At 43.3% G+C, this 27,931-nt stretch overlaps 1 protein-coding gene across 3 annotated transcripts in view; it reads left to right on the top strand.

Annotated features, from left to right (window-relative positions):
- TMEM150C (transmembrane protein 150C) overlaps positions 1–27,931 on the top strand; it is a 76,195-nt gene that overhangs the window by 26,016 nt on the left and 22,248 nt on the right. For all 3 annotated transcript variants that reach the window (XM_074396352.1, XM_074396351.1, XM_074396349.1), the window contains exons 2-5: positions 26,338–26,427; positions 27,549–27,602; positions 27,730–27,762; positions 27,863–27,930. In XM_074396352.1, the coding sequence (XP_074252453.1) occupies positions 26,348–26,427; positions 27,549–27,602; positions 27,730–27,762; positions 27,863–27,930 (235 nt within the window). In that variant the 5' untranslated portion in view covers positions 26,338–26,347. The remainder of the gene's footprint in view (positions 1–26,337; positions 26,428–27,548; positions 27,603–27,729; positions 27,763–27,862; position 27,931) is intronic.

Here is a 27,931-nt window from a genome sequence, read left to right as displayed (position 1 = left end):
GAATATAGCCTGGGCTGCATCTTCCTACAGTTTTGACAAATCCAGAAAGATTTGCGTATCAGTATGCATTCTCACCAGCATTGCCCTTTTGATGAAAAGTTTGCTAGCTTGAGAAGCAAACATGTTATCTTGCCTTATTCCTACTCTCTTTTCAGTTCTCCACTGGCTTATTATCAGCCTGTACAAATGCTAAGTACTAATGTGCTATTTTACTGTAGCTCCCTCAAAACAGTCTTTCATTGATTCTGACTGTCCTTTGAACTACTGCTCCATCCGGTGTTTATAGCCAAAGTTCCTCCCATCCCTTTCTAAACTTAATCGTAACCTGGTTTCTGACCCAGTGCTCTATGAAAACCTTTCATGCCAATGTCACCAGTGAGCTCTGAATTGTGACTCCAGTGGACTCCTCTCAGCGCTCGTCCTGGTTGAACTCTAAGGACATTTGGCATTGTTGACCACCTCTTGTCTTGCACCTTTTCTCCTTGGCTTTCATGACAATATTGTTTCCTCACTTTTCTCTATTTCCATGACCTTTTTTTTTTTTTTTTTTTTTTTTGAGACAGAGTCTTGCTCTGTCACTCAGGCTAGGGTACAATGGCGCAATCTTGGCTCATTGCAACCTCCGTCTCCCAGGTTCAAGCAATTCTCCTACCTCAGCCTCACAAGTAGCTGGGATTACAGGTGCATACCACCACGTCCAGCTAAATTTTTGTATTTTTAGTAGAGATGGGGTTTCTCCATGTTGGCCAGGCTGGTCTTGAACTCCTGACCTCAGGTGATCCACCTGCCTCAGCCTCCCAGAGTGCTGGTATTACAGGCGTAAGCCAACATGAATCGGCCCTTTCATGACCATTTTTTCAGCCTCCCTTTCTCCATTGCCCCCTAAACGTGAGTGCTCTCCTTGGCTTCATCCTTTCTTCTCATTCTACATATAGTTCACCTGGGTTATTGCAACAGCGACCTTGGCTTGAATCAGTACATCTATGCAGCTGACTTCCAAACCTCTGTCATTAACCTCTTCTGAACTACAGGTTATATTCTATCCTGTACTTCTCTCCTGAATGTCTCAAAGGCATCTCAGTGCAGCTCATTCAGACTTGGGTTTCCTCAGGCATCTTAATTTTCCTCTTGCTATTCCTGTCTTAGTTACTGGAGCTTTACTCCTTAGTAAGTCTTCATCTCTGCTTCTTTTTATTCTGCTGTATCTGCCCTGTTTGGCTCCATTAACCATTGATATGGTTTGGATCTGGGTCCTCACCCAAATCTCATATCAAAATGTAATCCCCAGTGTTGGAGGTGGGGCCTGGTGGGAGGTGACTGGATCATGGGGATTGTTTCTAATGGTTTAGCACCATGTTCCTAGTGCTGTCTCATGATAGAGTTCTCCTGAGATCTGGTTGTTCAAAAGTGTGTGTTACCTCCCCCTTCACTCTCTCTCCTGCTCCAGCCATGTAAGATGTGCTTGCTTCCCCTTTGCCTTCCGCCATGATTGTAAGTTTCCTGAGGCCTCCCCAGAAGCTGCTATGCTTCCTGTACAGCCTGCAGAAGTATGAGTCAATAAATCCTCATTTCTTTATAAATTACCCAGTCTCTGGTATTTCTTTATAGCAGTGCAAGAATGGATTCATATAGCCATCTACCTTTTATGCCATTGTATATTGGCTGCTGATCACTCCTAGAGAAAAACTCTGTGAAGACAAACTTAGGAACTACAGGCAAATTTAGGGCTTCAGCGTGGAACAGGGTGGTTTTTATGAGTCTGTTCACCCTCCTCACACCTCAGTGATTACTCCAAGTTCATATCTCTTCACTCCCCTGTATCTCCCATTACCTTCTCTCTCTCCTGTTTCCTCCATCCCTCCTTTGCCCTCCCTCTGACACACACTTTCTCTCTCTCTCTCTCTCTCTCTCTCTCTCTCTCTCACTTTCTCGTTATCTTTGCCTTTTAGTTTCATGGATTAAATGGATATTATCAGGCGTGATCGAAGCCTTTCACTTTCCTGCTTCCCAGCCCTCCCCTCCTGGGCTGAGAGCCCCTCCTCTGAATTCTCCTGCAGCACATGGAGCCCTGTGCATTCCCTCCCTCTCTCCATACTTTCAGCCTCTACTTTCCTATTGACCATAAAATATGCTCAAATCTCTACTTTTTGAAAAGAATATCTCTCTCTTAATTTTTAGGTAGGTCTCCCTTGACTCATGCCTGCACATCTTTCCTTTCTTTCACAGCCACACTTCTCTTGAAAGTAACCCACATTCATTTTCTCTACTTCCCCAGCTCCCTTTCATCTTACATCATTGCAGTGGGATGTCTGACTCCACAGTCCTGCTGAAACTTCTCTGATAAAGGCCATCACTGATCTACTCACTAGCCAATCCCTTGGCTCTCTCCAGCCCTCACCTCCAGCATTTGAGACAGTTGACCACTCCTTGGCCTCTAGAACAAAACTCTCGTAAGCGGACATGGTGGCTCATACCTGTAATTCCGGCACTTGGGGAGGCCAAGACAGGAGAATTGCTTGAGCTCAGGAATTTGAGACAGCCTGGGCAGCATAGTGAGACCCCATCTCTAGAAAATGTTAAAAAATTAGCCAAGCATGGTGGCACGTGCCTGTGGTCCCAGCTATTTGGGAGGCTGAGATGGGAGGATTGCTTGAGCCCAGGAAGTCGAGACTGGAGTGAGCTGTGATTGTGCTACTGTTCTCCAGCCTGGGCAGCTGAGCAAGACTGTGTCTCAAAAAAAAAAAAAGAAAAGAAAAGAAAAGAGATAAGAAAAGAAGCAAGGAAAGAAGGAAGGAGAGAGGGAGGGAGAGAAGGATGGAAAAAAGGAAGGAAGACAAAAAACAAGTCCGTCTTGTGCTTCTGCTGTCTCTCTTTCTCACTCCCCTTCCTTGGCAGCATCCCCTTTCTGCTCCCACTGCTGGTGCTCCTCTGTCTTTGGCTCTCCTGTGCTCTGCGCCCTCCTCCCCTGCCCTCCTGCTGGCTCCTCTCTCCCTTCACACACTCTCCATGTGTGCTGATGCTCCCTCTATTACCACTCTGCGTAGACTCCCAAATCAACACGTCCAGCCTGACTACTTGCCTGAACTCAAGACCCCGGTTGCCTCCTGCCTTCTGCACGTCTCCACTTTTTGTGCCTCAAAGACACCATAAAACTTGATCTAGACAGTGGGTAAAGAGGGCAAGGAAAAGTCACTAAAAATAGTAAGAGAGAGAGGAGAATGAGAGAGGACTGTGGGCAGGGGAAATAAATTTCCAGCGAGTTTCTGTGTCTCTCTTTGTTTGCCCCTGCTCCGTCTGGAACATGTGCCATCTTCATCCCCACCTTTCTTCACTAGAGCTGTGGTTCTCAAAGTGTGGTCCCCAGGCCAGGAGCACATCAGCATCACCTGCAAGCTGTGTAGAAATACAAATTCTCAGGTCCCACCTGGGACCTACTGGGCCAGAACTTCAGAGGTGGGGCCCAGCAATTTCTGTTGTAACAGCCCGTGCAGGTGATTTTGATGCCTGCGAAAGTTTGAGAGCCGCTGTACTGGTGAACTCCTCGTTATTCATGGCCCAGCTCCAGTGCTGCTTCACCTGCAGGGCCTTCTCTGATCTTCTCAGTTCGAACTAATGGCTTTTTCCTCCATGTTCCCATAGTACTTTATTCATGCCAATTATATAGCACTTATTCTGTTACAGTTAGCTCTTTAGCAGTCCTTCTCCCCCCATAGATTATGAAGTCAAAGGTTCTTATTCATCTTTGTATTTCTAGCACCAGGCCTGGTGCCTGTGCAAAGTGGACATATATTACGTTATCATAAATTACTTTTATTTTTCCTGCTCCCATGTCCCCTTTTCACTCCCTCCTTGCCTTTCTTCTTTCCTTGAACCTGGCTTCTAGATATGAATAAATTACCAAAATGAGACCTTACCATGCAAAGGTAATGTTTTCGTTGGATTCAAGCTTTCAGTCCCTTTTTATCAGTCAGTCAGGGTTGAAAGAGAAGTAAAACCATGATGGATGCACACACAGTTTATAGGGATTTGAACTTACTTAATTGTAGAGCTGGTTAAACTGTGTGAAGCTGTTTTCTTCACTTCTGATGCTGGAGCTAGAAGTCCACTGGGCAGAGAGTTGGGAAGGGAAAGATGGATGTGAAGGAAGCGTGGAAGAGAGCACAGGGAAGCGACCCACCACAGGCTCAGCTGGAACCCATGAGCATCAACCTGGACCCACAAGGACACTGGAACCTGATCAGCCCTCTTCAACCTATTGATGTTGTGAGTGTCCTGCAGAAAGAGGGTACCTTTGGTCATGGAGCTAAACACACTCCTGATCCAGCCAGCAGTCAGAGAAGCCCAAGAAGCATCTGGGGGAAGGGGGAGCAGCAGCAGGCCTAGCACATGCCCCACACCAAGTGCGGGAGCTGCAGAAAAACAAGCACATGTGAGAGCTGCAAAAGCACCTGCCCTGATCCTCAGAGCATAAGAACAGAATGGTTCTTGAGAATTAAAAGCTTTATCAGTAAAAAAGAAAAAAACAAAAGACAAAAACCAAAAAGAATGGAGTGGTTCTGTACATCTAAAAGTATTCCAAAATAGGCCAGGCATGGTGGCTCAAGCCTGTAATCCCAGCACTTTGGGAGGCAGAGGTGGGCGGATCACGAGGTCAAGAGATCGAGACCATCCTGGCCAACATGGTGAAACTTTGTCTCTACTAAAAAATACAAAAATTAGCTGGGCATGGTGGCACATACCTGTAGTCCCAGCTACTTGGGAGGCTGAGGCAGGAGAATCACTTGAACCCAGGAGGCGGAGGTTGCAGTGAGCCGAGATCACATCACTGCTCTCCAGCCTGGAGATAGAGGGAGAATCCATCTCCAAAAACTAACTAACTAAATAAAATTATTCCAAAATAAAATGGAAGCAGCTTTTTAAATGGCTGCTGCTGAGCTTTTACCTCCAAATCACGTGTGAAAATGTCTCCTGTGCCCATTCTCACCAGAAACACAACGGTAAGGAAACTCTGGAAAACCCCGGTCAGGTGAGCCAAGGTGACACAGTACAAAGCCACCACAATACCTACATGTCTGAAGCTGAAATACCTGAGGTTTACTCTCTGAAGTAAAATAGGAGATATGGGCAATTATTTGCCCAAAAAAACCAATATGGTCTGGGAAGCCTTTCCTAGATTGGCTGACGGTGGAATCAGTTCTGGAAAGATGGGTAAAGAATTACATGGGGAGAACATCCCAGGAGAGACAAAATCATAACCGAAGACAAAATTCTTAACCGAAGACCGTCGGTCACCAGTGAGAGGCACAATTGTGCTCAGTATGCAGTCTTTACTGAGGTAGGATAGACTTTGGAGAGACCGTCAGTAAGGATCAAAAGCAAAGCCATCTAGTTTTAATTAATTAGAACATCATCTAAGCATTACAATTAATTGAGGGGTTTTTGTAAGTGGTGAGTGTCCTCAAGGATAATAAAGTTTAGTCACAGTGATAATAGCTCAGAAGCTTGGATTCAACCACTTACTAGCTGTGTGACCCTGAGCAAGCTATTAAGCCTCTGTAGGCCTTTATATTTTCATTTGTAAGTTGGCAGTAAGAGTAGTCTCTATCTTACAAAGGTGTTGTGAGGGATTAATAAGAGAATCCATGTAAAGTACTTGGCACAGGGCATATTAACTGCTGCCAATATCCCATCATCATCACTGCCATCATTATCATCATCATTATTATTGTCATTGTCATTAACTCCCTAGGAAATACTTTTTTAGGCAGGGTGATTCCAAAGGCCAAATGATACCTTTGACCATTCAAAGCACCCAGCCAATCGAGCAGATAGGATCTAGTACTGATTACCAGAAGCAATGTGCTCTACTTGTTCTATTGCTTCTTTGGATTCAAATATAGTTGTCCTCATCTCCTCATCCACAACCCCAAAATGTTTTCCTGTACTTTCCTATCAAAGTGTTTTATCTTGGCCAGGCGCAGTGGCTCACACCTGTGATCCTAGCACTTTGAAAGGCCAAGGTGGGAGGATTGCTTGAGCCCATGAGTTCGAGACCAGCCTAGGTTTCATGGTAAAATCCCATCTCTACTAAAAATACAAAAATTAGCCAGGTATGGTGGAGTACACCTTTAGTCCCAGCTATTATGGAGAATGAGGTGGGAGAATCACTTGAGCCCAGGAGATCGAGGATGCTGTGAGCCATGATCATGTCACTGCAGTCCAGCCTGCGTGACAGAGCAAAACCCTTCCTGAAAAACAAAACAAAAGATTACTTTTCTTTTGCCTAAGACATGGGCTTTGCAGCTTTTCTCCACTACCTGTTTTACCAGGCCTTGGGCAAGGACAGTTTCAGAACTCAACGAGCAAACCAGAGTCAACCTGCCCACTCATGAGGCTGCATGCATGTGATCATATGGGCTCCCTGTGGAGCAACTTAGAGACTTATCTTGTGGGGGCTTGGAAAACCAGACTAATGTCTATCCACAGCCGTGGGTGTCATTTCATAACAGTATTCAGAAGCTGTTGAGCATTTTTCTGCCTGAGAGAAAGTGCTAGATGTCTTTTCATCTTCGTTAAGCAATGAAAAACAAAGAATGGAATGTTATCTTTTAATTAAAGAGCTATTCTAGCTCCCTTTCTTTACCGTGATTATTGAGTTTACATAAATCTTTATCTCCTGTAAATCTTCACTCTCATCCCTCCCACCTCCCATCGTTAATTAGATTTTCTGGTTTGTGGCCACTTGAAGTGGAGAAAAATCACTGAACTAGACTTTGGAAACAATACAGTCCCTTCTGGTTTTATTATTCAATTTCATCATTGATCGGATCCTCAGAATGTATTTCATTTACATATCTATCTTTTAAAACAAAATCTACAGATCCTATCAGTGCAACAATTTTATTCTTTTTTACCAAGCCCCACCTGACTTTATTCCAGACACATACACTCCCTAGCAGAGTAAGTAGTAAAGTTTCTATTCATTGAAAGGTGTGTAGTGCCGGCTCTGTCTCAGCTGTGTTTGCAAGAATGAAATGCCTCAAGCATTCTTTCTATTGTTGCCTCCTACCTCCAAAATATTTCTTGAATTCATCGATTTCACACTGCTTGGTTCGGTATACCTGTGTATCTGCCTGAGAACATTGCGATAGGTTCCTGCTCCGCCTGTGCTATAGCCATCCTCATTGGTAAAAATCCTTCTCATTTGGTTTGCAATCACACTGTGTTTCAGTGGCTTTGTTTGAGCAGTTCCTTACCCAGAATGCCTGTCTAGCTTTATCAGCCTGGTCAATTCCTACCAGACCATCTTAATGTCAGCACCTCTATTCATCTGTCCCAGCTTCCTCAGGTGGGATTATGCTTGCATTACTTTGGGCTTTGCAGAACTTGTTTGCATTATCAAAGTTGCGACATTTTCATTCATGATTATGTAATTGTGGCTGTCTCCTCCTCTAGATGCCTTGAGATCAGAGTCTGCCTTTTTCATAATCGTACCTTCCCACTACCCCACAGAATACCTGACCCAGGGAAGGCACTGGGTAAATATTTGTCAAGTGAATGAAAATCTTCTTTTTCCATGGTTATATAAGAAGGAAAGACATAATAAAGACAATTACGTGAGTAATTTTCTGCAGAGACTAAAGAAAGCTGCAAGTAATTTGCGATTTAAAAGAAATGGATAGTCATTCACAGCTAAATAATGAAATGTGGGGGTCCCAAGACACATGTCTCTCTTTTTAGATATGTCTACCTAAAAGTACAATGAACGTTTTTGGAAAAAGAAAAAAACAGATTTTTTTTCCAACACAAAAATCCAATATAAAATACTTCTGAGATAACTTTAGATTCTGTAACCTAATTTTGAATTGCAGTCATGTTTTTAGTTGTTGTGTTTTAATAAAGTAGGTTATTTGAGGCTGGGCGTGGTGGCTTACACCTGTAATCCTAGCACTTTGGGAGACTGAGGTGGGCAGATCACCTGGGGTCGGGAGTTCGAGACCAGCCTGGCCAACATTGTGAAATCCATCTCCACTAAAAATATAAAAATTAGCCAGGTGTGGTGGCAGACGCCTGTAATCCCAACTACTCAAGAGGCTCAGACAGGAGAATCGCTTGAACCCAGGAGGTGGAGGTTACAGTGAACTGAGATCACGCCACTGCACTCCAGCTTGAGTTATTTAAAAAAAAAAAAAAAAAAAAAAAAAAGGTTATTTGTTATTTGTGTTGTATTGTAGAAGTTGTTAAGAAATTATTTTAGGCAAGTCGGAAAAGAGGCCTTTGGGAGTTTTAGTTTTTTAAAGCATCTCCGGAGAAGTTTCTTGTAAGGCCGCGGGCTCTTAGAGCCAGGCCGCCAACCTTTGATATGCTAATGTAGGCCATTAGGAACTGAGTCCACCCCACGGGGCGATTCCTGTGGCCTTCCTGCCATTGCCCCACGGGTGCCTCGCATTGTGGCCGCCCCCACGTATCCCACGTGTGTAGAACATGGTGCCATGCGCTTGCTTATTAAAAGGCTAGGGTGAGAGGGCCAGCTTTCTCACGGGCTACCTAAATGACATGCCTAGTCAAACCAATCCCCTGAGCCCTATGCAAATCAAGCATAGCCTCCTCCAGTCTCTGTATATTTACCTGACTGATATCCGTGGCAAGTGGGGACTTCCTCTTTTGGTTTTGGAACCCCCCTCCCTCTGTCTCTGTAAGGGGGAGCCTCTTCCTCCTGCCTTTCTCTTTTCTTTCTTGCCTATTAAACTCTCTGCCCCTCAAAAACCACTCCACCTGTGTCCATGTTGTTTTATCTAAGCCAGCATTAGGACCAAGACCCCTGGTGTTCCTCCACTCATCAAAGCCATATCATTTGGACCCTACCCTGTGACAAAGATTATTCAAGTGAGTAAACTTTAGTCAGGGCTCTTGAACCTTCTACTGGGCCCACCTGTGAATGCCTTATAAAATCCAGTGTTAGCAAACCACCCCACCCCCCACCCCCGCCTTCAATACCTGATCGCTCTCCGTATCTGTCGGGTTTCTGTCCTCCACCATCCCCTAGCTGACATATGATCATGCTGGCATCTTCGGCAAGAATCTCATTAGGTTTGTTTAGCCAGAATCCCCTCTTACCCCTGATATTTCCTCTTAGTAATTTTCTGTCTACTTTCCAGCTCCTTAGCTATAGATTCCCACTTGCCCGCGGTGTATTTGGAGTTGATCCCAATCTCTTTCTAACTGCAAATCGCCTTGCAGATGTCCCCATACCTGTCTCCATGGTCCTGAAGAAAGTCAGCCTTACTGTGCTTTAACAAGTGTCATTAGTTTTTTCTTTAGCGCCTCTCTTTCCTTTTATTCTTTTATCATTATGCAGAATCTAAAGACCATCCATCATGTTATCTGATGCCTTTCAGGGAAGAACATTTGACTTCATGCATTAAGATGCTGAACTTTTGTACCCCCAAAAAATCTACAAGCATCTCTTTTCCTTTGTAATTTTACATAACTCAGCAGGAAATAAAATGCGAGGACTACTGACCCCAACTGATGGCCAGAATGTGTTATGCGGCATCTTATTGGCGCTTACTCCCATCTTGTCAAAGCCATTTCAGAAGTATCTAGTGTTTTCGTCTCTCCACATTGTTTCGCTTTGGTCGCTTGCGGATTTTGGTGAGATAACCAGGACTGGCCATACCCAGTCTTACCATTTCAGATCAGAGGACTCCCACGGCAGGGAGCTGTGGTTAGAATATGGGAGTGGTAGTTCTTCCTGTAGCCTCCTAACCTGTTTCTCTACCTCGTATGTTTTTATGGTTTTGGAGAATATCATAAACAAAGAGCATTTTTTTTTTAAAATAAAGATATTGCTCTGTTGCCCAGGCTGGAGTACAGTGGTGCAGTCACAGCTCACTGCAGCCTTGACCTCCCAAGCTCAAGCAGTTCTCCCACCTCAGCCTCCCAAAATGCTGGTACTACAGGCCTGAGCCACTGCACCCAGCCCAAAGAGCAAATTTAATCCTCTAAGCATCACCTTCACCTTATCACTAGGAAATCAGTGCTGCCCATTGCCCAAGCGTGGCCCCCTTCAGTCCCGCTCCTGAGCACTCTGTCCTGGCCCCACACAGTCTGGCTGTGAATGCCTCTCCAGCCTCATCTCCCATGTCACATCTCCTCAACCAGTTACCCTGTGTGTCAGCCCCTCCGCATCACCGACTCTTCTCCACAGACGTTTTGCGTTTCCTTTTCACCTGGTTACTCTTGCTGATAGTCTCCCACTCCATTTCAGCATCTTACAATTCTGTTTACCACCCAAGGCCCAGCTCAAATGCTACCCTCCCCATGGACCCTGTTCTAATCCCCATGGTCAGAATTAATCACTCATACTATGGTGTAGACGTAAGAATTCATCTTCTATGTGTGTATGGCAATTTTCAGGCTGTTCCGCATGCTGTAGTTATTTGTTCACATTTCTGTTCTCTTAGCCAAGGCTTCTGCTTTTGTTTGTTTTTTTCAATCTTATATTTTCCATTTTGTAGCACAGTGCCTTTTGTTTATTCTTCACCAGATACATATTGAGCAGTGCTATGGGTGAGGTCTTGTTTTAGAGACTGGAAATAGAGCAAGGAGCAAAAGGTAAAAATCCCTACTCTCCTGGAGCTTGCAATTAGTGAAAGAAGGAAGTCTGGGAGTGAAATAGATACAATGTAATACTAGATCCTGTGGAGAAAAACATAGCAGGGTGGCACAGGGAATTCTAGGGGTGAGGGGATTTTCAATGGGATGCTCAGGAAAGGCCTCGTCAAGAAGGTACCGTTTTGGCCAAGACTTGTGAGGGAGCAGCCATATGTCTTACTGGCAGGATGAGCACTACAGGGGACAGTACCGCACATGTGTGGCCCGTGCAGGGAGGTGTCTGGTGTGTTGGAGGAGTGCAAGGAGACCAGAACAGTTGGAGCCAGGGGCGAGTAGTGGGTAAAGTCAGAGAGGAAGGGACAGGTGCTCTGAGGTAGGGGCTTAGCTAGTTTTTGTGTGTGTTTTGTTTGTTTATTATTTTTAGAGACAGGGTCTCACTTTGCCACCCAGGCTGCAGTGCAGTGGTATGATCATAGTGCTCATTGTAACCTCAATTTCCTGGGCTCAGGGCTCTTTCTGAGTAGATAGGACAGGCACCTGCCACCACAGGTAGCAATTTTTTAGTTTCTTTGTACAAACGGAGTCTCGTGATGTTGCCTAGGCTGGTGTTGAACTCTTGCCTTAAGCAATCCACCCACCTCCATGCTGGGATAACAGGCATGAACCACCGTGCCCAGCCTTAGCAGGTTATTGAATGATTAAAGGATGACATGATCTGATCAGTGTTGTAACAGTATCTGCCTGGCTGCTGTAGCAAGGAGTGGTTCAGTTTGAACTCTTACTTTGGCTCAGGATTCTGGGCACATTGAATGCGGGGTGTGGGAGAAATTGCGGTATCTAAGATGATCCCAAGGCTTTTGGCCTGAGAAGGAGGAAGGATGGAGCCACCATTCATGGAGCAGGACAGACTGCAGACAAAGCAGATTTGGGGAGCAAGATCGGGAGGACACCTGTGGGTGCTGACTTAGAGAGGTGTCCGCATTGCATGGTTAAGTAAAAAACTTCACACTGACACGTATGTGGGGGGGAACCTGGGAGGATGTATATTGAACTATTAACGGTTAACTGTTTTGGGCATGGCACTACTGCATGTCAATATAATTCACAAGTCCAGATGATATAAAGATAACAAAAATCCCTACGACCGATCTACCCAGGTCCACCGTCTAAGCCCTCAGTGTGACAGGTTTCTTTCAACATTCGCCGGAAGATGCAAAAACTGCAGACCACCTCTCAATGACAAATTTATAACACTGTTTTCTAAACCAGAATAGAAATGTACAGTAGACCCCCATATCACTTTCCACAGTTTCAGTTACTCATAGTCAACTGAGGTCCAAAGATACTCATATATTTTGAAATAGATAGGGAGGAGCACATTCATATAGCTTTTATTACAGCATATTATTATAATTGTTCTATTTTATTATTTTATTATTGTCACTCTCCTACCGTGACTAATTTATAAATTAAACTTTATCATATGCATGTATGTATAGAAAAAACATCATGGCAGAGTGCAGTGGCTCATGCCTGTAATCCCAGCACTTTGGGAAGCCAAAGCGGGTGAATCACTTGAGGTCAGAAGTTTGAGACCAGCCTGGTCAATATGGTGAAACCCCATCTCTACTCAAAATATGAAAATTAGCTGGGCGTTGTGGCAGGTTCCTTTAATCCCAGCTACCTGGGGAGGCTGAGGCAGGAGAATCACTTTAACTGGGAGGTGGAGGTTGCAGTGAGCTGAGATCGCACCATTGCATTCCAGCCTCAGCAGCAGAGTAAGACCCAATGTCAAAAAGAGAGAGAGAGAGAGAGAGAGAGAGAGAGAGAGAGAAAGAGAAAACATTGTATATATAGAGTTTGTTACTATCTGAGATTTCAGGCATCTCCTGGGGGTCATGGAATGTGTGTGTCCTTTGTGGATAAGAGGGTACTACTGCATTCACCATGGGGATAAAGCAACAGTAGCCGTTTGCTTAGGAAAATCCTTTCTGGTGAGTAACTCTGTTCAGAAAACTATATGATAGGCCAAAAGGTGACATGACAAATACAGATTTACAACCAAAGAAGTGAGGATATTTCTGTCAAGCAGGTTTGCCAGATTGCTGTTCTTTACTGTCAGGTTGTTTCCAGAAGACTAACACTCGTCCTCCGAATCCAAGCAGCTTTTACGGCACTGTGGAGACACGCTGAGAATGCTAATGGTTCAACTGCTTCAGTCAATGAATCTGCCCTTAAGTCACCCCAGGCAAGGAACAATTCAAGATATTGGGGGAGTATAACTGATTTGAGAATCCAAATAATATGCTATAAATAGTTATCGAAGGAAGAGAACAAGTTATCTAATAACTGATGGGCTGTTTCTAAAAGAAGAATATTCTCCCAATCCATTTTTTATGCTCTACCAAGTACTGTGGAGCTGCTTTAAAGGTGAATTAGTCAGGTTCCATTGCTAGGAAGTGGGGCAAGCAGGTGGCAAGTTTTGAAAGGTACAGCAGTGCCCATTGTCTAGAAACTGGGCAGCCAAATCCCAGTGGGGAGGAGCCTGCTGGTCTAGGAATGGTAAATGGAACCAAAGAGAAACCCCTTGTATGTCTCAGGGTACGATTCCTCCCACCTCCGTCCTGCCCCACCCTCCCACCTAGGAGAGGAAAGTGGTGTCAACGTATGATCCACTTCAGAAAAGTAGAGGCGGCTGAAGAAGGGAGCTGGCATACAAGCTGTAAAGGGATAGCTGGAAGAGGACTGCCCTGTAGAGGTAACCCAGGACCAAAGCCCAGTGCATCCTGGTCTGGTGAGCAACACTGGAGCCTTGCGAGAGCTGCTGAGGGGCATGGTGGCCAGGGGCCAGGGCATGGAGCAGCTCATATCGGTTACTACTTTTTTTTTTTTCTTATTTGAGATGGCATCTCGCTCTGTCACCCAGGCTGGAGTGCAGTGGCATGATCTTGGCTCACTGCAACCTCTGCCTCTCAGGTTCAAGTGATTCTCCTGCCTCAGTCTCCTAAGTAGCTGGGATTACAAGTGCCCACCACTATGCCTGGCTAATTTTTGTAGTTTTAGTAGAGATGGGGTTTTACCATGTTGGCCAGGCTGGTCTTGAACTCCTGACTTCAGCTGATTAGCCTACCTTGGCCTCCCAAAGTACTGCGATCACAGGCATGAGCCACCACGCCCGGCCCAGTCACTACTTTCTGAGGATGTTTGCTAGTCTTTGCAAGGAGAGTTGGGAAACATGTCAGTCCTCTTAGCAGTCCCCTTGCAAGTTGTTGTTAGAATATGTTATTGCTTTACGTGCTTCATTTCCTGGGTTAACTATGGAGCCACTTTTGTTGATGACTGTATAGTCAAGAGAAACAGAATCAATAGGATATATAGAGATATATAAGAGATTTATTATGAGAATTGGCTTAGGCAATTATGAAGATCAGAAGTCCCATTATGTGCCATCTGCAAGCTGGAGACCCTGTAAAGCTGCTGAATCCAGCTGGATTGGATTCAGTCCAAGTCTGAAGGCCTGAGAGCAAGGGGAGCTGATACTGTAACCCTCAGTCTGAGGCTGAAGGCTTCAGAGGCTGGGAGGGGTGCAGGTATGTGTCTGGAGTCCCAAGGCTGAGACTGGAGTTCTGATGTCTAAGGGCAGTAGAAGATGGGTGTTCCAGCACAAGAAAAGAGAGAATTTATCCCTCCTCTGCCTTTTTATTCTATCAGGGTCCTCAATGGATTGGGTGATGCCTTCCCACATTGGTAAGGGTGAGTTTTCTTTACTCAGTCTACCAATTCAAATGCTAATTTCTTCCAAAAACATCCTGACAAGCACACTCAGGAATAATGTTTTACCAGATACCTGGGCAGTCTTTAGCCCAATCAAGTTGACACCTAAAATTAGCCATCACAGTGATAGTCCTGATTTTGCTCCTATTTCTGAGGACACATAGCCTGTAACCTTATAAGTGCTTAAAATAAACATGAAATGGCATCACTGGTGGGAAATGAGAGAGGATTTGAGGAAGATAGAGAAGGTTGATCATTTACAAGATCTGTTCCAGGTTGGTTTTTGTAAGGGTACTGTATGAAGTGAGAAACTGCATTGGGCCACCTTTCAGGAGTTGTATGAAGCACCAACAGGCTTTGGAAGGACAGGCATGAGGCAGTTAACTACATTTCACAAGTCCCTGGTCTCGCTGTTTTTCATTCTGGTGATGTAGTGGCCCTAAGTGTTCTGGGGAGTTTGGGTTCTGAGTTGCTGATTAATTCTTCTGGCCATGGGAAGATTGCAGGATGATGTACAACTTTTCCCATCATCAACCTGAACTCCAACAAGCAACCTACGATCTGGTATATTTCATGTGTGTTTTGTCCTTCCAAAGCAGTCATCAGCATAAAGTAATTTCTAAGAGACTATTTGAAGAATTTGTTTCTTCTGCTTCACCAAGAGGACATTAAAAGCATGCCCTACATTCTCTGTCAGGTCTCTCCCTGAGTTCCTAAGCAGTCGTCTTTCAGCTGGAATAAATCTGCAGTTTTACCTTCTTTTCCTAGACTACAAATGGGATGGGCATCAGTGGTATTGAGAGAACCATTTATACAAATAATAGCTTCCTAGTATTGAATGTTTGTCATGTGCTTATAAAACAGTCTCGTGTTAAACTCCTTTAATCCTCACCACAGTCCTTATTATGTTCCCCATTTTATAGATGAGAAAATTGAGGCTTAAGGAAGTTTAAGTAATTTGTACAGCATCACCTAGCTACGAAATGGCAGAGCCTGGATTTGAAACCAGAGAATCTGAATCCAGGAAATGTGTTCATGGTTCCTGCTCTGTTCTGATTTCCCATTAGAATGGAGCATGGAAGAATGATTATTTTGACTGTCACCCTGGCATCACACATCCCCTGAGCAGCTGCCAGCTTGTTTGAGGAGGAGATCCAGGTTTACTGTTTGGGGCTCGATGGTCAGACAGAATGCCTAGCATTTCTGTCTGTGTGTTCTAAGATTCAACCTGAAACTGCTTCTCAGGTCCCCATCTCTTGTATTTTCCGGGCCTGCCTGTCCTCGGGGGATCTGGGTGGTGCATTTCTTGTGCTCTGGTTTGCTTCATGTTGGTTGTTTCTCTTCACTGAACCAGGCCTGAGGTGTTGGAGTCAGAGCCTAGCAGGGAGAGCCAGCATTGTGAAAGCTTACTGTTTGTTTTGGCCCTTGGAGCTGTGACTGTATGCCAGAAAGAGGGTTGCTGTGATGCTATTTCAAAGCTGTAGACCAGGGGCTTCCAGGCACAAGGATCTTTTTTTTTTTTCTTTTTTCTTTTTTCTTTTTTTTTTTTTTTGAGACATATTTTCACTCTTGTTACCCAGGCTGGAGTGCAATGGCGCGATCTCGGCTCACTGCAACCTCCGCCTCCTGGGTTCAGGCAATTCTCCTGCCTCAGCCTCCTGAGTAGCTGGAATTACAGGCACGCGCCACCATGCCCAGCTAATGTTTTGTATTTTTAGTAGAGACGGGGTTTCACCATGTTGACCAGGATGGTCTCGATCTCTTGACCTCGTGATCCGCCCACCTTGGCCTCACAAAGTGCTGGCATTACAGGCGTGAGCCACCGCGCCCAGCCCAAGGATCTCATTTTCAATTAGCTTGTGGTCAGGCTGCTGTATAAGTTTTTTTGTTCATTTTTGTTTTGCCTTAGGGATAGGAAGGCACGTGAAATCACTTCATGTGGCTGAAGGTCTAGAAGACATCCTTTAGAACTGCTGAGTCAGCCACGTTGGTAGTAATCACCTCACTGTCATTTGTAAAATGAAATTAGTCATGTTACCCAGCCATTCCTATACTTCTCAGGGTGCTGTGCTGTGTATTCATTTGATTCAGGAGCTGTAAAATACAGTGAAATCTTTAAGGAAAAGGTATGTGTGGATATTTATAAAACCTATCTAAAAATTATATATGTTAAAGATGGGCCACTGCTAAGTAAGGAACCCATTCCCTGGCCTTAATTCCTTCCTGTGCTGAGGGGAACCACCTAGTCACTCAGAACTCTTGGGTATCACTGGATTCACCAGAGTAGGGTTCTGTTAAGTTAGTGTCACTTCGGAATCAATGTACCTCTCAAGTAGCTAATGGACAGAGTGACTTTGTCTTTTTTTTTTTTTTTGAGACGGAGTTTCGCTCGTTACCCAGCCTGGAGTGCAATGGTGCGATGTCGGCTCACTGCAATCTCCGCCTCCTGGGTTCAGGCAATTCTCCTGCCTCAGCCTCCTGAGTAGCTGGGATTACAGGCACGCGCCACCATGCCCAGCTAATTTTTTTGTATTTTTAGTAGAGACGGGGTTTCACCATGTTGACCAGGATGGTCTCGATCTCTTGACCTCGTGATCCACCCACCTCGGCCTCCCAAAGTGCTGGGATTACAGGCTTGAGCCACCGTGCCCTGCTGACTTTGTCATTTTTATCGGGAATAGGGTGAGACATCAGGTGAAGTGTTTGGGCTTCATTTAGCAGAGTATCTGAATGTACTCTGAGTGAAAGGTTCAGCTGGTCTAACAACAATTAGGCAACAATAATAATGTGGCTTAAAAATGAAGTTTGTTTTTCACATAACATTCCAGGGTGGCTATTTCATATCAGTGAGGGGAGTAGGTGCTCCTGACAGCAAGGCCGTATGCAGCATAGCTCCTGTCTTTTGGTCATCATGTCTCAGTTCATAGGAAATGAATATGTGCCAGGCAGGCTTATATCCACTGGCAAGAAATAATTCACGTGGCTACTTCACAGTGCAGATGAAGATGGGGAGAGTCATGTAGATGGGCAGCCATGTGCTTAGCTATTCTTCTGACACAGTGGAAGGAGAGAACAATGGATGTTCCTGGACAGCTGTCTGTCTTTGCTGGAGTCAGTGCCTCTGAACACCAAGAATCAGTAAACGCCTTAATTTCTACACACAGAACACACTTGCTTCATCCCAAGGGAGACAAACCAAAGCCCCATCCAGTAAATGCCCTGCCTGACAGTCTGTGGTCTCTGGGTAACACATGATTCTTTCCATCATGTTCCAACATGGTTCCTGATGGTCTTGAAACCTGTGAACTAAAAGGCAAGTTATCTCCCCTTCTGCACTCATACTCATACTCAATATACCACGGTAGAACAGGGAACAGAAAAAACCCCTCTGGAAATTAAAACTCTCACTGGAAGAAGAGGAGGAGGAAATGCACACAGCAGCCCCTGGTTTATAGCAGGACTAGGATCCTGCGGCAGGCAATGGGAAGGCCCCCTGCCCCAGCAGGAGAGAAGCTTCCCTGAGTAGATTCTGGTTCTGCTCTTCAGGAGAGCCCTTGCTCATGCTCTTGGTGTCCCTTGGCCTTGCTCTTGGGGAAGGGGCCTCTCTGTGTTCAGTTTTCTCCTTGGCCAAATCTGAAGTGGGTGCTAGGGATATGCCCTTTGGTGGCTGTTCAGCTTTTGCAGCCCACTGCCTGCTGGTGCAAACGTGGAGGTCTGAAAGTGCAACAGTCCTTTCATTGGCTTGGCTGTGGTCCCTTTGCTAATGCAGTTCAAGAACTCAGAGCTTCCAGCCAGTTCACATGCCAGCCTTCTCTCCCAACCTTCTTTTCAAGACTCGGGCCGTATCTGCCTGCTTTATTTCTTTGTTTCCCTGCCCTCCATATTTTTCTCTCACAATGTGGTGGCAGCTGTACGGAGCCCCCTGAGACAGCAGACTTGGGAGGGAAGGCAAAAACCTTTATTTTCACCTCTAGTCTCTTTCTGTTTAAGGTATGGAAGTCATTGGCTTTTCCAACCCTTCAGGACACCAAATTTCTAAAAACTCTTCCTCTTCTTTTGTATCTCTCTTTGCAAATCAGTCTGGGTAGGGGCTCAACAGAAATATGGTCTGCTTTTTAGGTCAGGTGACGGGTTGGTTGGTTGGTTGTTTGTTTTTAATGTCAACAGACTTTGTTAGCACAGACCAGATTTTAGTCACACATTTGCCTTATGACTATCTTTTTTAATCTTTTGTTTTTTATTGTGCTAGAATATCATGACATAAAATTTACCTTTTTTTTTTTTTTGAGACAGAGTTTTGCTCTGTCACCAGGCTGGAGTGCAGTGGTGCGATCTTGGCTCACTGCAAGCTCCAGCTCCTGGGTTCAAGCGATTCTCCTGCCTCAGCCTCCCGAGTAGCTGGGACTACAGGCACGCACCACCATGCCCAGCTAATTTTTGTATTTTTAGTAGAGACAGGATTTCACGGTGTTGGCCAAGCTGGTCACAATCTCCTGACCTCGTGATCAACCCGCCTCAACCTCCCAAAGTGCTGGGATTACAGTCATGAGCCACTATGCCTGGCCAAAGTTTACCATTTTAAAGTGCAGTTCAGTGGCAAAACTGAAACTCTATTCCCACTAAACAGTAACTCCTCTTTCCCACTTTTCCCTCATCCCCTGGCAGCCACCATTCCACTTTTGCTTCTGTGAATTTCACTACTTTGTGTCTGGCTTACTTATTTCACTTAGCACAATGATTTGAAGGTTAATCTATAATTTAGCATGTATCAGAATTTCCTTCCTTTTTAAGGCTGAATAATATTCCATTGATGTCTAGACCACATTTTATTAATCCAGTCATTGGTTGATAAGCACTTGTTTCCACCTTTTGTGAATAATGTTTCCAGCTGTTGTGAATAATGCTGCTATGAACATGGGTATATAAATATCTGCTCAAGTCCCTGCGTCCAATTTGTATGGTTATATACACAGAAGTAGAATTTATGGATCATATGGTCGTTCTATTTTTAACTTTTTGAGGAACTGCCATACCATTTTCCAACAGCTGTACTATTTTATATTCCCAACAACAATGCACAAGGGTTCTGATTTCTCCACATCCTTGCCAATACTTGTTACCTTTTTTCCATTTTTTAAAAAATTATTATACTTTAAGTTCTGAGATACCTGTGCAGAGCATGCAGGTTTGTTACACAGGTATACACATGCCATGGTGGTTTGCTGCACCCATCAACCTGTCATCTACATTAGGTTTTCTCCTAATGCTGTCCCTCCTGTAGCCCCTCACCCCCCGACAGGCCCCAGTGTGTGATGTTCCCCTCCCTGTGTTCATGTGTTCTCATTGTTCAGCTCCCACTCATGACAGAACATGCGGTCTTTGGTTTTTTGTTCCTGTGTTAGTTTACTGAGAATAATGGTTTACAGCTTTATCTATGTCCCTGCAAAGGACATGAACTCATTCTTTTTATGGCTCCATGGTATTCCAAGGCATATATGTGGGTTTGGTACAAATAGCTCTTATTATTTTGAGATATAGTCCATCAATACCTAATTTATTGAGAGTTTTTAGCATGAAGGGGTGTTGAATTTTATTGAAGGCCTTTTCTGAATCTATTGAGATAATCATGTGGTTTTTGCATTGGTTTAGTTTATGTGATGGATTACACTTACTGATTTGTATATGTTGTACAAGTGACTGATAAGATAACACCAGCCCTTCACACTTGCCCATGACACAAAAGAAAAGTCAGATTTTCAGGTGGTTAAAAACAAACAAGGATGGCTCACGGACATTGCGACTGTCATGGCCATGAGAGGGTGACTCCTTTATCATTTCTGCTTCCTTCCAGCTGGCCCTTACAGAAGAATGAAAAATTACTATAGCAGGGGGCTCATTCCTTGATAAATTACAAGACAAAAAAAGATAACCAAAGACCCCAACAGCATTTTTAGTGTAATACAGTTCACATTTATTGAAATGCTGGCTGTATGCCAGGCACTGTTCTGCATATTTTAAACATATTTTCAGTCCTCATAAAAACCCTTTAAGGTAAATACCATTACTATTTCCACTTTGCTGATATGGAAACCGAGGCACAGAGAAGACTTAACCAAGGACACACAACTAAAAAGAGGCTGAGCTGAGATTCCAGGCCTTGGTCGCCCGGCTCGAGTCTGTGAACTATAGCTGCCTCTCTCCATTGCCCCAGGCAGGACAAAGTCCTTCTATTTATAATAAGCAAGTCCTTTCCAGCCCTTCAAAATATGAACGTTCATGACACTTCACGGTCATTGTTGTAAGTGGTTCTCACTAATAAAGTTTTTAAGCTGTAAATGCAGATTGGGCTTTACTTTTCCATTTGTAGCTTCCATTTCCATTTGTGGCTTGACAGAATAGAAAGTTTGTCTTCAAGGATTAGCATGGGTAATGGTATGCTGTGTTCTTTCACTCGTAGCTTCAGTAGCTAACACTGTATAATCTATCTGTTTTGAATTTGATGATAGAAGTATGAATAATCATGTGACTTTGACTTTATTTATTTATTTATTTATTTTTTGAGAAAGAGTCTTGCTCTGTCATCCAGGCTGGAGTGAAGTGTGGATCTCAGCTCACTGCAACCTCTGCCTCCTGGGCTCAAGCAATTCTCCTGTCTTAGCCTCCCAAGTAGCTGAAACTACAAGTGCATGCCACCACACCCAGCTAATTTTTGTATTTTTACTGGAGACGGGTTTCACCATGTTGGCCAGGCTGGTCTCGAACTCCTGACCTCAGATGTTCTGCCCGCCTGAGCCTCTCAAAGTGCTGGGATTTCAAGTGTGAGCCACCCCTCCCTGCTGTAACTTTGACTTTATGAAGACCCCCTTTTCTAGCCAATGAAAGGAGTTAGAGTCTTGGATAATAAACTACCATTCTGTTCACTTCCACAAAAATTGTACATTTTCAAATGGCCAGGTGTTCTCGTGGCTATTTGCTGCTTTGAGACTTCCAGAGCAACAAAAGTGTCAACAGTGGGAGCCTCTGCAGACCTCGAGCTACAGGTCATTTTCTCTCAGAGGAAAAAAGAAAACTCCAGGGATGCCAGGTCACAAAGGGAGTGGTAGAAGATGGGCATTTTCATCAAAATCATCAACACAGTGTTGACGAGCCCCACTGTGCAGTCTCACTCACACCACAGATTGAGGAAAAGAGAGAGAAGATAACTCAGACTCAGGGAGTGACATTTATTGGAAGAAAAGAACATGCGACAGAAATATACAGAGAGTTTGCAGTATTGGCTCTCTAGGAAGGTTTGACCATCTGGATAACAGCTTTGCAGATCATTTGGATAAATGATACCATTCCGAGGAGAGTCTTCCAAAGCAAATCTAAATGCCAGAACCCTTTCAAGAAGGTTTATGCAAATCCTGGCTCGTTTCCTCCATTTGTTAGAAGCTCATGAGGTGACGTTGTCCTAGATATAATTAAACATTTAGGACATAGGAAGAATTATCTTTAATTTTTTTACTGTGAAGTATTATTGGAAGATTAATATCAATAGAGTAAATATTATGTAGAATAACAAAGAAGTAGAGGCCGGGTGCGGTGGCTCACACCTATAATCCCAGCACTTTGGGAGGCCAAGGCAGGCTGATTACCTGAGGTCGGGAGTTTGAGACCAGCCTGGCCAACATGGTGAAACCCCGTCTCTACTAAAAATACAAAAATTAGCTGGGTGTGGTGGCGGGTGACTGTAATCCCAGCTACTTGGGAGGCTGAGGTGGGAGAATCACTTGAATGCAGGAGGCGGAGTTTGCAGTGAGCCAAGACCACACTACTGCATTCCAGCCTGGGCAACAGAATGAGACTCCATCTCAAAAAAAAAAAAAAAAAAAGAAAGAAAAAGAAAAAAGAAGTACAATTTGGAATGCAAAGATACAACAAGCCAGGTGTGGTGGTCCATGCCTGTAGTCCCAGCTACTAGGGAGGCCGAAGTGGGAGGATCTCTTGAACCCAAGAGTTTGAATTCAGCCTGGACAACATAGTGAGATGGATCACTTAAAAAAAAAAAAAAAAAAAAAAAGCAAAGATAAAACTATTTTAGGAGTGTGGAGTATTCCTTTCTTCTCCCCCTCCTTCTTTAAAGAGGCAAGGAGAAACTGTACTTTTCTAGCTGGGAGGAATCTTGTTGATTTAGCTCAGGGAAAGAGTGGAACTTATTATCGCTAGGAAATGTAAGTAATGTTTGGGTGACACTTTCTAATGTGACTAGAAGCAATGGGCCAGTTTATTTCCATGGTGTCTGGAAGGATGCAGGAAACAAATCCATCTCCTACTTGTAACTTTAATTCTCAGGCAACAGTAAGGCAAAGTTAATAGTTAATTTGGCCACAGGCAGTGGCTCACGTGCGCAGATCATTTGAGCTCAGGAGTTCCAGGCTAGCTTGGGTAACATAGTGAAACCTCGTCTCTACAAAAAATTAGCCAGGTGTGTTGGCATGCAGCTGTAGTCCCAGCTACTTAGGGGGCTGAGGTGGGAGGATTGCTTGAGCCCAGGAGGTTGAAGCAGCAGTGAGCTGTGATCACATCACTGCACCCCATCCAGCCTGGGTGACAAAGCGAGATCCTGTCTCAAAAAAAAAAAAAGAGAGTTAATTTAATAGATTTGTTTGTTTATCCTTTGCAAAAAGGTATTTTCAGCCAAGTATCTGGCTTGTGAAACTAAAGCAAATTAAGCATTCATCTCCAGGCACCTCCAGGAATCCTCCCCCAGTACCTGGAACAGAGAGCACATCAGAGTTGTTTCTCTATTGCAAGTTGTTTGGTAACAATATAAGCTGACAAGAGCAGGCAAATGAGGATCAGTGGCTGAAGGGGACATCCCAGTACCTTGGGCCAGGAAATTAGTATATAAAGCTATTTTTAGCTTGATGCCGTGGTCTTAGGATTATCTTATTAACTCTCTTCACTCTACCTCCCTGCTTGACAATTTGGATTTCCCACATGGATGTTCCTAAAAGGGGAGCCAGAATAAGTATTTGTCCATTTGACAGTTGTGCCTCTCATTGTACATTAATAAGTTGTCATTCTGATGTATTCACCAATCTATTGTAAAGACAGTTAACATTTTCTCTGGGGCTGATACTTCTGAGTATATTGGATCATTCTGTTTTTGCAAAGGTGTAAAATACCAGACTTGGCTTAACCTCCAAGGTACTGCCCCTCTGTGAAGCCTCTGCCCTTAACATCCTTCTCCCTTTGTTTGCATTCAGTGGTCTTCACTTTGTTGAATTTCACAATCTAGGAGTTGAAAAATATTTCAGCTCCTAGATTCTGTAACATCGTAAGAAAATGATATTACAGGTTTAAGTAACAACCCAGACCTAATGAGTCAGTTATTGGGAAAGCCAAGGTTGGGAACCAGATCTCCTAACCATCTTGGCTGTACTCATCCTATTAGAGGATCCTATTTCAGTGGCAGACCTAGAATAATTGGTTTGCATATTCAACCATCACTCCTATTTACTGTGCTCCCTCTACATTTGGCTACTTATGGAATTATTTTTGTCACCATAATGGATAGCTTTATTATGAGCCCACAACTTTCTGAACGTAAATAAATGAATAGAGACTAACAATATTGTGTATGCTTAAAATGTTCATTGTTCTTCCATATCATATAAACTAGAAAGCCATGGACCACTTAGTTTATACAGTAGCTTTTTGGTTTTTTTTTTTTTTTTTTGAGACAAAGTTTCGCCCTGTCACCCAGGCTGGAGTGCAATAGCACGATCTCAGCTCACTGCAACCTCCACCTCCCAGGTTCAAGTGATTCTCCTGCCTCAGCCTCTCGAGAAGCTGGGATTATAGACATGTGCCACCACGCCCGGCTAATTTTTTGTATCTTTAGTAGAGACGGGGTTTCAGCATATTGGTCAGTCCTGTGGAACGCCTGACCTCATGATCCACCCACCTCAGCCTCCCAAAGTGCTGGGATTAACAGGTGTGAGCCACTGTGCCCAGCCATACAGTAGCTTTTATGTATTGCATAGAATGTTACGTGTAAATAGCTGTATTCATCAGACCTTGCCTCAGTATTTCTGCCACCCGGTATAGTACCTGGCATGCATAGGGTGCCCATAATTTTGAGTTGGATTGTATTGGGTTAGATTGGATTAAATTATTGAAAGTGGCTCTAATGTCTATCAACTCCTAGATTCTGTAATTTATTTAACACCACTGCCCAGATATGTGTTTAGACTAAGGCACAACTGTTCAAAGACACTTTATTAGGCCCTGTGTCTGTCTCCCAGTCTGAAAGATCTACGTAATCAGGTACACCAGTCCTGGGAACTAAGACCTCCTAAGACATTGCAGAAGGGACTGGTTCGCCAGCCTGAAGAGAGCACCATGTTCTCTCTCGTCTCAACACTTGGAGGGTCCACAGAGTCCCAGCATATGAAAGCAGAAGTCTTGGAGGTATTCACTAATGGGACAGTACTGGTTCAAACCCAGTAAACAAACTTGCTGCAGTTAATTGTAAAACCCAAAATAAAGAGCACTGATATCTCCCTAGAGGTGCTATATAATGACATTGTTCTTCTGATTGTCAGGTCCCCAGTAGAGGTTACTAAGGCACTTAATTTTCTTAGAACAGGTTTGTTTTTGCCATAAGGATTATGTTGGCATTCAGTGTCTCAGATAGATTTTTGTCTGGCAATTAAGACGTAAAGTGATAGTTATTTCTTTATCTTTAATACTGATAATTTTTCATAGATATTTCCGGAGCTTCTGATTTTCACTTCATTGTGTATGTGGGGATTTTTTTAAAATATATTTTTCACTTTAAAAATGTAACATCCAAAACGCCAGACATATGTATTTTTTTCAGTGTATTTTATTTATTTATTTATTTATTTATTTTTGAGACAGAGTCTTGCTCCGCTGCCCACGCTGGAGTACAGTGGCATGATCTTGGCTCACTGCAACCTCTGCCTCCTGGGTTCCAGCAATTCTCCTGCCTCAGACTTCTGAGTAGGGGACTTTAGGTGTGTGCCACCATGCCCGGCTCATTTTTTTAATTTTTTAGCAGAGACAGGGTTTCACCTTATTGGCCAGGCTGGTCTCGAACTTCTGACCTTGTGATCTGCCCCTGCTTGGCCTCCCGAAGTGCTGGGATTATAGGCACAAGCCACTGCGCTCAGCCTTTCAGTGTATTTATTAGCACTAATTTAAAGTTATACACAATGCATTGTTTCACAGAGCATTCATCTTTAGTCTCCTGAGATAGCTGCTCAGTATCATGTCATGAGAAAAGTTCAGATTTGCAAAGTATTTGTCATTTCCTCCTGATAATTGCTAATTTATTTAGTAGCCATTTGTTCTTAACACTTTTGTCTGCCAGCCTGTAGATTTATGTACATGTCAGATCCAAAAATACATAAATGTTAATATTAGTACTAAAAGCATGTTGAAGTATACCTTTGTACTTAGTTCTCATCGCAAAAGTCCTAACCTAACCCAAACTCTTCTGTCTTTTCTTAAATATATCAATGCTTATACAAGGATAAATGTTTTTATGAAAAATTTTCTGGCCAGGCACTGTGGCTCAGGCCTGTAATCTCAACACTTTGGAAGGTCAAGGCAGGAGAAGCACTTGAGGCCAGGAGTTTAAGACCAGCTTGGGCAACATAGCTAGACCCCCATCTCTACAAAAAAAATTTTAAAATAAATTGCCCATTAGTTCTCAACGAAAACTCTGGAACATTTAAGCTAGATAACAATCATCCACGTTAACTGTTTCAGGGATTTCACACTTGAGTAGGTGGCAATAATTATTTCAATTATTTCAATTTGAATCATGGTTTCGTAAAATATACTTTTTTTCAGTTAGACTAAACTTTCTATCTTGAAGGAGTGAAATAAATATTTTACTTTCATTACTAATACATGTTTATTTTATTTCAGTGGTACAGGCATGGATGGGAAGAAATGCAGCGTATGGATGTTCCTACCTCTTGTATTTACTTTGTTTACTTCAGCTGGATTGTGGATAGTGTAAGTATTCTCTCATTTAATTATTTAAGGATTCAGGTGCAATGTAGATAAAATTGTAACTCTTAATAGTTACATTTAGTGGCCAGGCATGGTGGCTCACACCTGTAATCCCAGCATTTTGGGAGGCTGAGGCAGCAGATCACTTGAGGTCAGGAGTTTGAGACCAGCTTGGCCAACATAGTGAAACCCTGTCTCTACTAAAAATACAAAAATTAGCCGGGCGTAGCGGTGCATGCCTGTCATCCCAGCTACTTGGGAGGCTGAGGCACGAGAATCACTTGAACTCTGGAGGCAGAGGTTGCAGTGAGCTGAGATCGCGCCACTGTACTCCAGACGAGGCAACAGAGCAAGACTCTGTCCCCACCCCAAAAAAATAGTAGATGGCATATCTATATGACTGTATTTATAAATACTTTAAAATAATATATTTTACTAATTCAACCTTGCTAAAGTCCTCATTTCTTTCCCCATTTTCTATTAACCAAAGTCAGTAACAAAAGTGAGTAATAATTACGCAAAGCAGGTAGTGAAGAATACTAGTTTGTTTTGTGTTCATGTGTTCTTGTTGTATTGAACATTTTGTAAACTGGTTCTATGAATTAATTATTTGCAAGATTTTCAAATTTGACACTATCATGCCATGGATTCCATTTGCAGTCCAGTTCATAGTCTAGTTATTCATGACTGGGTCTGATATATTTATAAAATGAATATCATTACATTGGAAGTCCTGGCTTACCACAAAATGTTCCTGCTTATTTTAGGTAATATTCTCTTTAAGAAAATTATTTTAGTTCCTCAAAGTTTGTTATGAAAGGTCAGACACATTTTCCTGAGAAGCTGGAAACTGAATCCTAATTTTAGTTTGCTCAAAGTTGTAAGGTCTATTTCCTTGTTTTCTAGTTTCCAGTTTATAAGTGTTGTCATTAATTTGGGGGATGTTTTGAAATTAAGGAAATATTACTAGTAATGACATTTGAGCTTCAAAGAACTAGTGGGTAAAGAATTGTAAAAGATCATTTCTCAGAAAAAAATGAATATGATTTGTGCAGTTTAATAAAACTGGGAAACAATTCTTTTTTGCAATTTCTTTGTTTTATAAAATTACTCTTTTTTGATAGATACTTCATAGCTGTGGAAGATGACAAAATTTTACCATTAAATTCAGCTGAAAGGTAAAGTTTACCTGTGGGTAATTCATTGTTCATCAACAGATTTAGCAAAAACTTTCCCACTGGGAAGGTTAAACCACACAAATGACAGTGCTTTAACCTGAGCCTCTGTATTTTTTTGGTTATCCAGGAAACCTAGTGTGAAGCGTGCACCATATATAAGGTAATCCAGCAATTCTCTTCTGTCTTGTGGGACCACAGGGAAAGTTGGGAGGATTATATATTTTGATATAATAACTATAAAACATTTCATTTTTTTCAAGCATTGCAGGTGATAATCCTCCTGCAAGCTGTGTGTTTAGTCAAGTTATGAACATGGCAGCCTTCCTAGG

Source organism: Saimiri boliviensis, chromosome 3 (genome assembly GCF_048565385.1).
Source record: "Saimiri boliviensis isolate mSaiBol1 chromosome 3, mSaiBol1.pri, whole genome shotgun sequence".
Lineage (NCBI taxonomy): Eukaryota > Metazoa > Chordata > Mammalia > Primates > Cebidae > Saimiri > Saimiri boliviensis.
Note: the sequence above shows the minus strand (reverse complement) of the source record. Positions and strands in the feature narration are given on the sequence as shown.